Below are 15795 nucleotides of genomic sequence, written 5' to 3'. Positions count from 1 at the left end.
CATTCAAGGTATTACCAATTGCTGAATTCACCACCATCAACATCCTGAGATATGCCATTGACTAGAAACAGAATTGAACTCGCTATATAAATATTGTGGCTAGAAGTCAGGTCAAAGGGTAGGAATCCTGTGGTGATTAATTCCCCTCCTGACTCCCCAAAGCCTGCCCACAAACTAGAAAAAAAGGAATGGGAGGGAATTCTCTCCACTTGCTTGGATGAGTGCAGCTCCAACAACACTCAAGAAGCTTGACACCATCCAGGACAAAGCAGTCCACTTGATTAGCATCTCTTCCACATTCACTCCCTCCATCACTGATGCACAGTAACAGCAGTGTGTACCATATACAAGATGCACTTTTCCTTAAGACTCTAGGCTACACCTTCCAAACCCACAGCCACTGCCATCTAGAAGGATAAAATGCAGCAGGCACATGGGAACACTACCAACTATATGTACCCCTCCAAGCTCATCATCCTGACTTGGAGATAAGAACATAAGAAATAGGAGCAGGAGTAGGCCATCTAGCCCTTTGAGCCTGCCCTGCCATTCAATAAGATCATGGCTGATCTGTCGTGGCTCAGTTCCACATTCCCGCCCTCTCCCCATAACCCTTAATCCCCTCTCTTATCAAAAACCCATCAACCCGCGTCTTAAAAATATTTAGGGAGGTAGCCTCCACCACTTCAACAGGCAGAGAATTCCAGAGATTCACCACCCTTTGAGTGAATGTATCACTATTTCTTCACTGTCGCTGAGTCAAAATCTTGGAACTCCCTAACAGCATTGTGGGTGTACTTGAACCACATGAATTGCCATGGTTCAAGAAGGCAATTCACCACCATCTTCTCAAAGACAATTATGGACGGACAATGAATATTAGCCTAGCCAGTGAAGCTCACATCCCATAGATGAATAAAAGAGACTGCAGAATGCTGTGGTAAGGAGTGATTTGAGTGTCCTTGCAGATGAATCACAAGAAGGTTGCCATGCAATATAGCAAGTAATTAGGAAGACAAATAGATAGTTGGTCTTTATTGCAAGAGGGATAGAATTTAAAAATACAAAGTGTTGCTACAACTAAGGGCATTGGTGAGACTAGAGTATTGTTTACAGTTTGCCTCCTGACTTATGGAGGTAGTCCTTGCAGTGAAAGCAGTGCATTGAAGGTTCACTAGGGTTATTTTTAGGATGCAGAGTTTGTTTTATAGAGAAAGGTTGAGCAGGTTGGTGCTATACCTGTTGAGGTTCAGAAGAATGAGAGATGATCTTATTGAAATATATTAAATCATGGGCAGCAGAGTGATTAATAGTGCTGCCTCATAGTGCCAGGGATCCAGGTCAATTCCAGCCTTGGGTGACTGTATGGAGTTTGCTCGTTCTCCCCATGTCTTCATGGGTTTCCTCCACAGTCCAAAAGATATGTAGGTTAGATGAATGGTAAGATACTCTGTCAGAGTCACTGCAGATTCAATGGGCTGAATGGCCTCCTCCTGCAATGTAGAAAGCCTATGATTCTGAGGAGGTTTGACAGATCATAAGAATAGGAGGTGTAGGTCATTTGGCCCATTAAAACTGCTCCTCCATTCAGTATTACAGCTAATCAGATTGTGGCCTTAACTTCACTTTGCTGCTTGTCCCTCATCATCTTAGAATCTATCTAACCCAGCCTTGAATATACTCAATGACCCAGTCTCCATTGCTCTCTTTGGAAGAAAATTCCAAAGGCTAACAACTCTCTGAAAGAAACAACTGAAGTCAGCAAAACATGGTAGATTCTTAGGATGCTCGAGGGGTAGATGATGGGAAGATATTTCTACTTGGGGAATCTAGAACCAGGGGATCACCATTTGAAAGAACAAAGGACCCCCATTTTTCTTCTCTCAAGGTTGTCAATCTTTGGAATTCTCTTCCCCAAAGAGTGTGGAGGTCATTTCATTGAATATATTCAAGGCTGTCTTAGTTTTTCAATCTACAAGGAGGTTGGAGAGTGGCAGCATCAAGCAGGAAAGTGGAGTGAAGGCCAAATTCCAATTAGTCATGATCTTATTAAATAGCAGAGCAGGTGTAAAGAGTTGTTGGCCTACTACCACTATCTCCAATAATTTTAGTTTCTGTAAGAACCCTTAACCATTCTCCCAAATTCTCTGTCCAAACTATTTTGGTGGTGACCATCCATTCCACTGCCCTGATGTGGTGTTTTCCTTTTTTTAACCCAGGAATTCTCTCCAGCATGGTTGAAGGTTCTCAACCTTGTCCATCCCATCTTCTGCACTTCTACTCTCACCCTTTCCATCCCACAACAATAAGTGTTCCCCTTAACCTCAGTTTCCACTCCACCAGCCTTCACATTCAGCAGATCCTCCAATACCTCTGATATGATGCCACCACCATATGCACCTTCCTCTTCCTTTTCAGCATTTGTTTGCAACACCTGATCGATTTGATCACCCAGGAATCTCACCTCTTCCCATTGCAGCTTCCCATGCAACCACAGGTGTAAAAAGGTGCCTTCCCATCTCCATTCTCATTGCCTAGCACACCTTTCCAGCAAGGGAACAATTTACTTGTACTTTCAATTTTAGTATATTGTCACTGCTCATGATGTGATCTCCTTTATCTGGGAGACCAAATACAGATTGGATGGTGACTTTGCAGAACATTTGCATTCAATCCACAAGGGTGATTGAGCTTCTAGTCATATCATTTCAATTCTCCTAACATTCCAACTTCCTACATTTTTCCAATGAAGTGCAATATAAGCTTGAGGATTAGCATCTATTTTGAGCAGGCACTCTACTGCCTTGTGTATGAGTTCAGTGATTTCAGATCATAACCACTGCCCTCAGTTTTTCAGTCAACTGTTGTTGGTAATGATCCTTCTGTCCTTATTTACATTTTTACTGGACCTATCTTGTGTTTATTTGAATCATTCACAACCCCCATGTGCCTTGCGCCATCACCCCTTTAATAATTTACTCTATCTTCCCTTTTGTGCTTTATTCCTATTCCTCCACTGTACTAGCTTTACATTTTCCAATTTGAATGAGAGAAAATTAACCTGAGATGCTAACGTTGTTTCTCCCTTCACAGATGCTACCTGATCTCCTGAATATGTCCAGCATTTTCTGTTTGTATAACATTTAAAATCCTTTGCCTAGTCAACCTAGATCTTTACAGGCCAGCATACGAAATAGGAAAAGTGGGCCATTCGGCCCTTTGATTGTGCTCCGCCATTCAATAAGATCATGGCTGATCTGTTTATGTGGAGTTTCACCTCCCCCGATATCCTTTGATTCCCTTGCCCAAGAATCTATTTACTTCTGCATTAACACATATTAAGTAACCTGCCTTCTGAGACAAAGAATTCCAAAGTCACACCATCCTCAGAAAAAAATTCTCCCAATCTCTGTTCTATAAGAATGACCCTAATTTTAAAACAGTGCTCCTGGTTCTGAACTCACCTACAAAAGGAAACATTCTTTTCATGTCCACCTTGTCAAGGCCATTCAGGATCTTTCTTACTTCAATCAAATCACCCCTCGCACTTCTAAACTCCAGTGGAAACATACCCAGCCTATCCCACCTTTCTTCATAACCTGCACATTCCAGATATCAATCGAGTAAATCTCCTCCTGAACCACCTCCAATGCATTTACCTCCTTCCTTAAATGAGACCAAAACTGCACACATTATTTGAGATGCAGGTTCACTAATGTCCTATATAACTGAAGAATAACATCCTTATTTTTATGTTCAATTCCTCTCGTTATATTCCATTAGCCTTCTTGATTACATGCTGATGCATCTATTTGGGGACAAGATACAAAATACTGCAAATACTAAAAATCTGAAATAAAAACAGGAAAATCTGGAAATATTCAGGTCAGGCAAATCTGTGGAGAGAAAGAAAGTTAAGGTTTCAGGTTGATGTGCTTTCATCAGAACAGTGGAAGGATAAAAATGTTGAGCCAGTGGCAGGTGTGAGGGAGCAGGAAGAACAAAAGGGAAGGTTTCAAAAAGGTTGACTGAGGAGTCGGGGTGGAGTTTTACAGCCCCTCTGATTGGCAGGATCTTCCGCTCCTGCCGAAGTCAATGGAGTTTTGAATGGCTTGCTGCATTTTACAGTCCCGTCCAACGCATTAAACTCTGCCCAGCATGTTCTGGGGCAAATGATCTTTTTGGAATGCTGAAGGCGTTGGGGTGCGGCGGCGGCGGCGGCGGGGGGGGGGGGGGGGGGGCGGTGTCAGGGACAGGGGCAAGCTGCAATTGCTGGTGGCATCACAATGAAAGTGGCAGAAGGTGAACTGCTGAAAATGGAAGCTTGTGGGGTAAAAGGCTAGGACCTGACGAATCCTCTCACAATTCTGGGAGGGAGGGGAAGGGGTGGAAGCAAAAGTGTGTGCAATAGATTGGACATGGAGGAGGGCAGGGGTGGGATCCCCCATGTTGGAAGACATCTTGGAAGGACATATTTGGAAAAATTAGTATGGAAAGTTGCAATGTCTGAATACAGAGCTGGAGAAAGTGGGAGGGTAGAATAATCACCTTACAGGAATTGGAGTGTGAGGAAGCTTATTTAAGGGAGCTATGGAAGTCTGTGTGCTTCACGTGAATATTAGATGATAGAAGTCCAGCAAGAAAATATAGGTATCCCAATTCACATGAATGATTGTATTCAATTGACTGAAAACAAAATGATTTTTCTGTACATTTGGATTACTGTAATGCTGCGATGTTAATGTGACAATGATCTGTGTTGCATATGAACCAAAATGAAGCAGCTCACAACAAGTACCCTTTATTTTTATTCATTCATGGAATGTGGGTGTCATTGGCTAGGCCAGCATTTATTGTCCACCCTTAATTACTCATGTGAAGGTGATGAGCTGCCTTTTTAAACCACTGCAGTCCACGTAATGTAGGTATACCCACAGTGCTGCTAGAGATTTTTGATACCTGCATTTTCATATTATCTTTCACATAGCAAAATGTCCCAAAGTGCTTCACAGAAGTGTTGTCAGACAGAATGTGGCATCAAGCCATGACATATTGGGACAGATGTCTGAAACCATGGTTAGAAAAACTGTTTTAATGAAAATCTTAAAGGAGATGAGATGGAGTGGCTTAGGGAGGACATTCATCAGTTTAACATATAAATAGCTGATGGCAACACCACCAGTATTTGGGTTGGAGGAAATTGAGGAAGCACAAGAGGCCAGAGTTGGAGGAACACAAGGTTAGAGATGAGGAGTGGTGAGGCACAGTGGCACAATGATTAGCATTGCTGACTCAGAGGGCCTGGTACACAGGTTCAATTCCAGCCTTGGGTGACTGTGTGACATTTGCACGTTCTCCCTGTATCTGTGTGTGTTTCCTCCAGGTGCTCTGGTTTCCTCCCAAACCGCACAGATTAGTGGGATCAGCAGGGCAAAATATGGGATTACAGGGATAGGGCCTGGAAAAATGCTGTCAGAGATTTGTTGTAGACTTAACGGGCTGAATAGTCTTCTTCTGCGCCATAGGAATTCTAAGAGGCTATGGAGGGATTTGAACACAAGGATTAGTATTTAAAAGTATGCATTTGTGGACTGGGATCCTATGTTGGCTAGCAAGCACAGGGCTGATAGGTGAATAGAATTTGTTTTCTTGTATCCTTGTTCATTGAGTTTTAGATGAGTTGCAGTTGACAGAGGGTGGCAGATGGGAGACTGGGTGGGAGAGAACTAGTACAATTGTGTCTGGAGATTAATCAGACTACGGATGAGTGTTTTAGCAGGGTTGACTAAGGCAAGGGTGAAGATGGTCAATATCACGGAGGAGTCGATAGATGGTATTGGCTCAGCTCAGCAAAATTGTCAGTCTGGTTCAGTCTCAGACAGTTTAAGAAAATAGGAGTGGAATTTCTGATGTCTAATTAGAAATAGAACATAGTGCAAGAAATATATTGATGTATGGTTTTATTTTAACCATCTTTAATGTTAGCAACAAGAAGATAGCCTCTTTAACTGGGATAATCTTAAATTATTTCACACACACCAGTGAATGTATTGAAAGTAAACATTGATTTTTTTAAACATAAAATAAGACCTGTTGCATAGTAAACAACATAGCCAACAAAATTCCACATTACCTGGTACAAAGAAAAATGATTCTTGCCATCAATTCTTTTTGTTCTTTCAGGATAGCTGTGACCTGTAGCATGACCTGCAAACATTGTTGCACTACAAAACCTGTGGCTCCTCGGTCACACTATATTAGGGTGGGTGTGTTTTTTTCCAAAGTCTTCTTGTCACGTCTGTTGCTTACTGCTATAAATTTGCTTTCACTGTTCACATCAAAGGTGTAGGATGTTTCTTTGAGAATATTTTCATGAAAATAAATACAAATACATTTTTCACATCTCTTGTACACCAAAACAAATTGTAAAGAAGAAAATCAGCATAAAAGCAACAGGAAATTTAAAAATTATAAGGTAACAGCTTTATGCTATCTTGCATTGAAATCAAATGACCTGAAGTATTTTCTCTTAAGGGTTAAAAAAATGAAATAAAACTTATGCCATGTTCAGATCATTTCAAGTTTGTTTTAATATTGTGCACCAGTGAAAATGTACCTATGTACCTTGCACTGAACTCCTCTCAATTAACATCAAGGGGGAGGGGCAAGTACAACTTTCCAAGCATCTCCTAAGGCAACAAAATCAACGTCATTCTGAAACACAACCGCCAAAGGAAAGAAGCTACATCACAGAATATTTACAATCTAAAGCTTCAATCATATGCTGCTGTATGTTTATGCAATCATACAAAGATTTAGTTCACCTTCTGATAATCCAGGTCTGATCACAGCATCTACATTGACAGATTTTGATTATTTTTCTAAATCTCCACAAGAGTGCAGGCAGGGTCAAATGCTAATATTACAATAATTACAACATAAAATACAATTGCACAATTAACCTACATGGTTAATTTGGTACAAAACAGTATTAAATGTACCAGTACTAGTGGTTTTTACATAGTACATCACTAGTTATAAAGGAAAAAACTCCTTTAATTGGTGAAGGCCTATAATTAAAATGCTGCACATTACAGGTATATTGTCCTGGAATAAATACAAGAAATCTGGTAAACTATTCAGCACAGGTGATTACAATGGGATAGGAAATCATACAACCACTTAACATGTGAGCATTACCATTTTATTATACAAGTTGGAAAATGAACTTGGTAGATATGTGTAGCTCCATACAGCACTAAAGGAAAAAAAAAGGGCCATCTTCCTCAAAGATGAATGTCAATTCCTGAGACAATTTCCCCAAAAGCTGTTTTGTGCTATCAATGAAAATATTATAGTATGGAGGGAAGAGCACTGGGCACCTAGGCAACACATCTGAAAGATCAGAATGGCTTTTTTTGGCGGAGTTAGGGAAAAGGGAAGATTTAATTCCAATAACAATGAAGTCAAAAATCTTATCTAACACCCAGAGATGTAGTTAGTGTTAAAGAACTTCAAAAGCTCAAATACACTTCTTGGAACATTAATATGGGCATTTCTGTACATAAATCAGGACACAGCTATACAATACCTGCAGATGTTAGGTATTATTCTTTATTGTACAACTATATGAACATAAGCTGTGACAATGCTCAATATACTTACCTGTACATGTGGAAGTAAGATCACAATTCTTTAAAGCTAATTCACAATAAGCCATACAGACCTGGGTTTTACAATTTAGAATCACAATGTATATAACCTTATTGCGACGGAAATTTCTAACCGTTTAATTTATTTGGGTATGAGGAAGTGGGGTCAGTGGCCAATCTCACGCACATTAGCAATAATACCAGTACATTCAAGAGTGAACTGTACATCACACAAAAAACTTCCCTGATCCCATAATTACAGTTTCTCTTTACAACTTCAGCTCATTTGCAATTTTGGATGCAATGTTCTTGAATGCTATAGATGTCCCAGATATTCGCTTAAAGCGAACACCATTTAGAGACAAACGTGGCAGCTTGCAGACCTCCATTTCCCACTGGACCAAGTTGTCTTGCCGAGCGTCCCCATGAACACAGAACAAGAGGAACCTTTCCCTTTGCTCATAGTCACAGTTATTAGCGTCCAGCACCTTTCGGATCTCTCGCATCATATCATTGGGATCCATCGAACTAGTAGTCTTCATGCTCCATGTGAACCTCAAAGACCTTGGCTTTGCATCTTTGTAGTCATCCCTTTCTCTGTCCTTTGCTTCTCCTGACATACTTCTGAAAATAGAGAAAGTCTATGCAGTCATTTAAGAATATTATAGGAACTACATGTATATCCTTGGTCTATATTTACAACCATGGCATCCATCATATTTCAAAATAAAATTATTTTGAATACAATAAAAATCTCAGTAATACTTTGAATCCTTAATAAGCTAAGTTTGCAACATCTACACTCTAGGGTAAAACGATCAGCATTTTCTAGCCAAAACACTAAGTGTTAATTTGAAGGCTATTCAGCTAAAACAATGCTGATTGTTTCACTACCTTTTATTCTTTTTTCCACCCCACAATCACATGAAAAATCACTGAAATCACAAGACTTGAGCGGAAGTATTAAAAGATGCTGCATTGTAGGTTTCTATATACTAAAAATGGTGCACTTAACATTTGAGCTAACACCACAACTTGCTGTCGATATTTCAATCATTAGTTGTTTTGAAATATAGCATACATTAGCAGTCTTTGCAATGGAGAAGAAAGTTTAAAGACAAACTTAAGTTTGTCAAAGGACATACTTCCATAGCAAATCGGATATATTAAATTTAGCATTCCAGTTAATAGCAGACTGACTCTGGAAACAAATGAGTGAAAATTAATTTGTTTCACTAAAGCTTTGTATTTCAACTACTAGCAGTCATTTCTCAAATCAATGGTTAGTATTGTTGGTCCAATCATTAAATCATGTAATAAATAACTTCAGTGGCTTCCAGCTTCAGGACTTGGAACATACAGGACAAATCAGTGACCAAAAATAAAACCTCCTTTTTTTCATGTAATTTTCTACCTTTTGCCCAAAATTATCTGTATCTTATCCAAGTAATCCTTCCTGGGAGGGAACCTGCGCAAAGTATACAAACATTTTTGTGCTGTGAAATATTGAATCAGCATGATTTTCATAATTAGAACAACGTAACTGCCTCCCCAGGAATTCCTGGATCGTAAAAGTCAAAAGATTCATCTACCTCACTTTCTGCCACTGAGGATGTGGAGATGCCAGTGTTGGACTGGGGTGGACACAGTAAGAACTCTCACAACACCAGGTGAAAGTCCAACAGGTTTAAGTGGAATCTCAAACTTTTGGAACACTGCTCCTCCAGATAAATCTGTTGGACTTTAACCTAGTGTTGTGAATTCCTACGGTGTTTACCATCTAGGTAAAACGAATGACACTGGGATTGTGGAGGTGTTGTCTAGTCATAACAATCAAACTCATGGACCCAGAAATAAGGCGAGGGAAACGCCATTTGATGGAGAATCAGAGGCCCAAAGACACCTTCGTCTGCCCAAGTCAACTACAATTTACAATGTCTTGTTTCAAATGACTCATATGTTGTATTTCAAAAAGTTATTCTTCTGGGAAAGAAAAATCTAATTTCTATTTCTTAGTAATGAAACAGCATTCCACTGTGAAAAAGATTGTCCAACAACATGAACAGTAATATGGATGGCACGTCCAGCATAAGATAGATAAAAATGTCTTAAAAAAAAAGATCTCAATGAACAATTTACAACCTGCTATGGTATAATGGACTAAGTCCCACAAAAGTCTGATGTCTATTCATGCTCATACACATGTGATCTAACAGTCTAGGAGAAAGCAGCATGGCAAGCAGCTAGTGTGAGGGCGTATTTTCACGATTGTTAATATGTTACAATAAAGCTGAGTGTTTGCAGCTGACAGTCTTCAGAAGTTATTAATACTACTCTGACACACAACTCAATAATATATACCCATGAGAGAGAGAGCAAGCGAGCACAGGAATGAGAATGTATGCTGGCAAAATGATGGAAAAGATGATGATTTCTACTTCCACTTAAGAGTTCTGAGAAAGTTGGGCTGAAATGTGGCCAAAGTGGTATAGGCGATTTCCTTGATTTTGTCCCTCATTAGATCATGTGCGAGGCCGGGTTGTAAGCAGTTTACTACACTTTTGTATGCAATGGGCAAATGTGCAGACTCATCCATCCCCAGGGTAAAGTCGCAAATGCCAAACTCACTGATGCACTGGAGATGTATTTCAATCTTCACAAGAACATATGAAACATGCAAAGTAACAAATGCAGCCAGAGACATGAGGAAAATATCAATGTGTTTGTTATGATCTTTACCAATTAGTAGAACATTGCGAGTACAACAAGCTGAAAGAAGAACTAATTCACAAGAGTAGTTATTGGAGGAGCGGAGAATGCATCATCAGTTAAATTGCAGATCCAAGATGATTTGACACTGGCAAAGATGATTCAATTAAGTAGACAAACTGAGATCAGGAAACAAAACTGATCAGTCGTCAGAGGAGAGAGAGGGAGAGCCTGAATCCCAAAGTACATATGCAGTTAAATTTGTTAGACATAAAATGGGAAAATAGAGATGGTGAGACATGCAGCATACAGAGCAGTTCATGTTGGTAGCCTTGTCAGCTAGTGATATGTTGATACATAGGTCCATTCAAGCTGAACATGACACGAGAGTGGGAGCAGTGTAGAGAGGACTACAAGAGACAGAATTGATACAATCATGAGTGGGAGTTTTCACAGCCAACAATCACGTTTCTTGGTCATATAGTGATTGCATCAGGGACAGAGGTTGATTTTTGGGTATTAGAAACAAGGTATAGCTTGAAGTTCGATTTTGTTTTTGTGTAAGAAAGGGTTAAAATTTTAGTTACCTTCATGTTAAACAAAGTTGCTTGCATGTCTCTGGGTTATGGTTTCATTTCAAACTGTGCTGCATAGTAATCAAAAGTTTACTATGTGAAAACAGGGGTTAAAGAAAAATTAGAATGTTGCTTAGTAACCAACAGCCCACACAAAGGTATACAGAAGTATAAGCACTTGTGGTTGAGTTAGAACTACGCACCTAAGAAAGCAGTTCTCATGTAAAGTGCCAGCAGATAGGCAAGACGACAGAGGAAGGGGCAGAAAGCAAGTCCCAGAAGTTCAAGAACTGATAGTTCCAGAAGCCAGGGAACGAAAACAGAAATCCCAGGAAGATTGAAGTCAAAGAACTGGAATCTGAACAAGGTACTGTTCCTTCAACTTAAAGAAAGGGGCAAAGAGAGGCTCCCAGTTCATGAATGACAGAGCTCACAGGTGCAGACCCTGTGAAGTCAGTTAGTTAGAAGCCTGACATTTGAAGTAATCCAAGGGTTGGTAACAGCTTAATACAGCCTATAAAGCAGTAGTGGCACAGCTGGTTACCTGAGTTTGTGTGGAAGCTTGAATGCACATGGCAATGCAAGGCAGTGGAATGCTGAGAGGAGAGATTAAAATCTTGAAAGTGGATCTTTGGTGAAGGCATCAGAGAAAGCATTGTGTGGGAGAAGATTTCAAAGTGTGTTCTTCAAGAGTGGAGTTTGGAAACACTCATTTGACCAGAGTTCAAGTGAGACCTGTTGACTTGCATCATGGGGGGATTTGAGGAGAAATCCACAGAAGTTGCTTTGGATGGAATTACCACTTGGTTTTAGAGTGTGGTGTGTCTGATCACAGTTGGCCTGTTGGTTTACATGGACTCAGTACAGTACAAAACATATTTTGTAAATTTGTGTTATCTTTGAAAATCTTTACACATCTGTGAGGAGGTGGGGTGAAGGAGTATTGTTTTATATTGTTTCATTTTCAAATGCCTTATTCTTTTTTTACAGTTCTGCGACAATTCATCCACATCACTAATAATCCATTCTAGAACGCGACTATTCAACAGTAACACCTGCTGGGATCATAACAAAGACCATTGAGACCGGAGATCTTACAACACCCATATCAAGGTCATTTGATATTGCCAAGGCAGAGCCAGAGCACGGTGTTCAGTTTGTTGGCCAGGTCTCTCAAGGTGATCGGAAGAAATTATATCCAGATATATCACATGTACAATTCTTGAGCGAAGACATCATCAGGTCTTTGCAGGGAGAGTAGGTTTGAATCAGAGATTAATCGAGATTTGAAGAAACAGTGAAAAAAATAACCATTTTAGTTACCATGGGTCTTAGATTGTCCAGATAGAACAGGGATAAACAAAACAGAAGAGCTTTCATTTTAATTGATTATCAAAGTAAAAAAATCAGATAGAGAGATCACAATCATCAACAATGAAAAGACAATGACGCAGATGACCCTGAACCATCTACTAGTTTGAATGAGAAGGCCTTATTCCCTACAAATAAGGAGAGTGAGGTACATCAGATTGCTGAAGGTACCACACTATTTATCAGTGTAAGAGAAGTTGAGAATGTCAAAAAAGAGGCAGAAGGGAGAAGAACAAGAGAACACGGAGACAGAAAAATTACATTTACCCAAAATGGCAAAAAAAATGCTACATTTCCTATAAGGCTTCATGAGACTGAAATATTCAGAATGACTAGGAGACTGAAGTACTGAGTTTCCACAAAGTTCAGAGAATGTTGAAATCTGAACAGAGACTGGGAGAGGAAAGAGAGATGTAGTATAATGGAGCATGCTATGTCCTGCAAAATGTTAAATGTAATAGACTGTGAAGTGAAATATACCCATGTGATCTGAGAGTTTTGTGAAAGCAGCATGGAAAGAAGCAAGTGTGATGGAGCGTTCTCATAACTGTAAATGTGTTACAATAAAATTAGAGTGTTTGCAGCTGGCAGTCTTTGGGAGTTACTCAAACAAATTTAACTCAAAGTACAATAATATACCTGCCAGAGAAACTTCAGTTTCATTATGCCATTTTTGGGTTTCCAAATTTTAAGGAGCATGTCAAGACTACAATATAACTAATTAGCCCTTAAGACAAGAATTCCAAGCCCTAAATCACCAATGATAGATACACTTGCATTGCAAATCCAGCAATAAATCTCAAAGGAAAGGCTCACAGTCAGGTTGTAATTTCTTGGTTTTGTCATGGTAAATGGGGGAGTGGCATTAATTGTCCAACAGTCTGTGGAGAATCAGGATTCATAGCACACACTCTTATTCACCATAAATTGCTGGACTTTTAAGTAATAGTCAATGGAGGGCATCATAACCTTGCCATTACTTTTGCAGCAGTTTCTACAACAAAGTAATTAGCGCTTCTCCAAACTATAAAAGATTTTGTGGAACAACACAAGTCACATTTTAGCTACACGTGCAGATGAAGAACCCTGCATTGGGATTAATTAATCTTCCTAAATTCCCTCAAAGCCAATCATAAGGTAACATTTTAAATCCAATCATTTATCAAATCCCTCTGGCCAGATAGGAGAAATCCTGAATTTCAGAGCCACAATGAACTGTGGTCTAATCCAATTACTATAAATTTGTGATAACTAGGAATAGTTCCCATAAGGAAATCCATCTTATTGAAGTTTGAGTTTATATACTGACAAAAATAAAGTTTCTCCTGGGACCAGGGATAACATTTTGTTGTAATGAGAAGTCTGTAATAAGAGCTATAAAAAGGTTTGACAGTATTCTACCTGATACTATAAATTAGAGCTAATACAAACAGCATGACTAAGATTCAATCTATGGCCTATAGAATTTATGATGAAACCAGGGACAGCAAGAAAAAAATTTGACATTGCAATGGGAATACAAGTTCACATCAATGATTTATCTCACACTTTGAAGGCATCTTGAGCATTGTTTTGCACTTTGACTGAGTATACCCTTGGATATTATGCTGTTGCTGAAAACTGCATTGTTCCCATTTTATTTTATTCTTTTTAATATTTGTTTTGTGGCATGAGGGTTGCTGAGTAGGTTGGCATTTGTTGCCCATCCCTACTTGTCCTTGGATGTAGTAGCTTGCTAGACCATTTCACAGGGCAGTTAAGAGTCAACCATGTTGCTGTGGGTCTGGGGTCACATGTAGGCCAGACTGGGTAAGAACAGCAGATTTCCTTCCCCAAAGGAAGGAGGTGAGTTTTTACAACAATGATAGTTGTTATGGTCACCATTACTGACACTAGCTTTCAATTCCACATTTACTAATTCAAGCTGCCGTGATGGAACTTGAACCAATGCCCCCACAGCATTAGTCTGGGCCTCCACCTAAATATTGGGAATGCTGTGGTGCAAAAGTCTGACCATAAAGGGTTAATGGGGGACTGAGTACAGTACTGCCCACACAGTGATGTAAGGGAACACATGATCCACTCACAGGGTCAGTGTACTGTTGGACAGAGCTGTATGTAGAAGCATGTCGATAGCTCAGAGCTTGGACATTTAGTTAATAAATACCTGGTATTGAACTACCTAAGATGACAATTACCTTAATAAAGATCTACCAAACCAGACTCAACACCTTACAACAAAGGCCAGAGCCATTTTCGTCAGTCCATTCCAGAATCTCCTTACCACTAACTTCATCCCTCTCTCAACTGAGGCCAAACTTTACTCTGCAACTTTGAGTGTTATACTTGATTCTGAGATGAGTTTTCACATTATTGCCCATTTTAGCTCCATAACATCTCCTGACTCCACCCTTGCCTCAGCACTTTGACTGTTGAAACCCTCATGTTACTTCTAAATGTGGCCATTCCAAGACAATCTTGGTCAGCCTTCCATTCCTACCTTTCAGGAACTTAGGGTCATAGAAAGCTCTGCTGCCTGTGATTTAACTTGCGCCAAATCCTGTTTACACATCACCCATGTGCTCATTGACCTATTCTGGCCCCAGGTTAAACAATACCTATTTTAGGACCTTTCCCTTTCTTATCTCTATAATTACCTTCAACCCTCAAGCTCTCCAAGACACCCATGCTTCCCTGGTTTTAATGGCAGCTGTGGCTTCAGCTGCAAGGCCCTCAGTTTTAGAATTTCCACTCTGTCTTAGTTCAGTCTCCAAGGTACTAAATAAATAACTAAAGATGTTAATTATGTGCCATAATTGGTTTGATATGGCTCCCTTGGAATGCTGCGGCCATTTTACCACATGACAGGCACTTTATAAATACAAAGAGTAATTGTTAGTGGTGGCGATGAGAGAGGATAGTCAAGGTGACCAGAGATCGTGACCAATATTTGCATCCTTCAAATTCATGTTTATTTTCAATTTGTTTGAAGAGCACACATTGCTGCTCAAATCTGTGCATTATAATTTTAACAAATGGTCTATTATTTTACTGAAAATAGTTTTGCTTAGGTTGAAAAGCACGGTTTTGATTAAGTGCATAGCAAACATTTTCTCAGGGTCTGGGGGGAGTACAGGTGAATGATAAATTTCCTCATAAGCTTTGCTATCTTATGTCCATTTACTTTTCTCTCTAAAATTTCAACAAGGATAGTTATGCACAAAAACATTGAGACAATATTAGCAGTGGCACCTCACCTTGCAGTGTCAGCTCTGCCACTGCCTTCACCTTCACTTGGGCCCCTCAAAAGCAATCAGAATTAAGGTTCAGTGCAAATAGAGGAAACAAGATAACAGGTTAGAAACATGAAAAATGAGGAAGTCGAGAGAACCTAGATCTTGATTAAAATGACATCGGACAAATAATACAACAGTGGAAATGCACAAACAATCAATAGTTCTGAATAAGGATAATACACACAAGTGGTT

The 15795-nt window shown here is 39.6% G+C and overlaps 1 protein-coding gene across 3 annotated transcripts in view; it reads right to left on the bottom strand.

Moving 5' to 3' along the window:
- Nucleotides 1–6572: 6572 nt before the first annotated feature.
- Nucleotides 6573–15795, bottom strand: part of mark1 (MAP/microtubule affinity-regulating kinase 1) — a 175545-nt gene continuing 166322 nt past the window's right edge. For 2 of the 3 annotated variants that reach the window (XM_080200554.1, XM_080200555.1), the window contains exons 17-18: nt 15565–15609; nt 6573–8276 (exon numbers count right to left, since the gene is read on the bottom strand). In XM_080200554.1, the coding sequence (XP_080056680.1) occupies nt 7922–8276; nt 15565–15609 (400 nt within the window). In that variant the 3' untranslated portion in view covers nt 6573–7921. The remainder of the gene's footprint in view (nt 8277–15564; nt 15610–15795) is intronic. The other variant, XM_080200556.1, reaches the window with a different exon arrangement.

Source organism: Carcharhinus amblyrhynchos, chromosome 12, assembly GCF_965287045.1.
Source record: "Carcharhinus amblyrhynchos chromosome 12, sCarAmb.v2.hapA, whole genome shotgun sequence".
Classification (NCBI taxonomy): Eukaryota; Metazoa; Chordata; class Chondrichthyes; order Carcharhiniformes; family Carcharhinidae; genus Carcharhinus; species Carcharhinus amblyrhynchos.
Note: the sequence above shows the minus strand (reverse complement) of the source record. Positions and strands in the feature narration are given on the sequence as shown.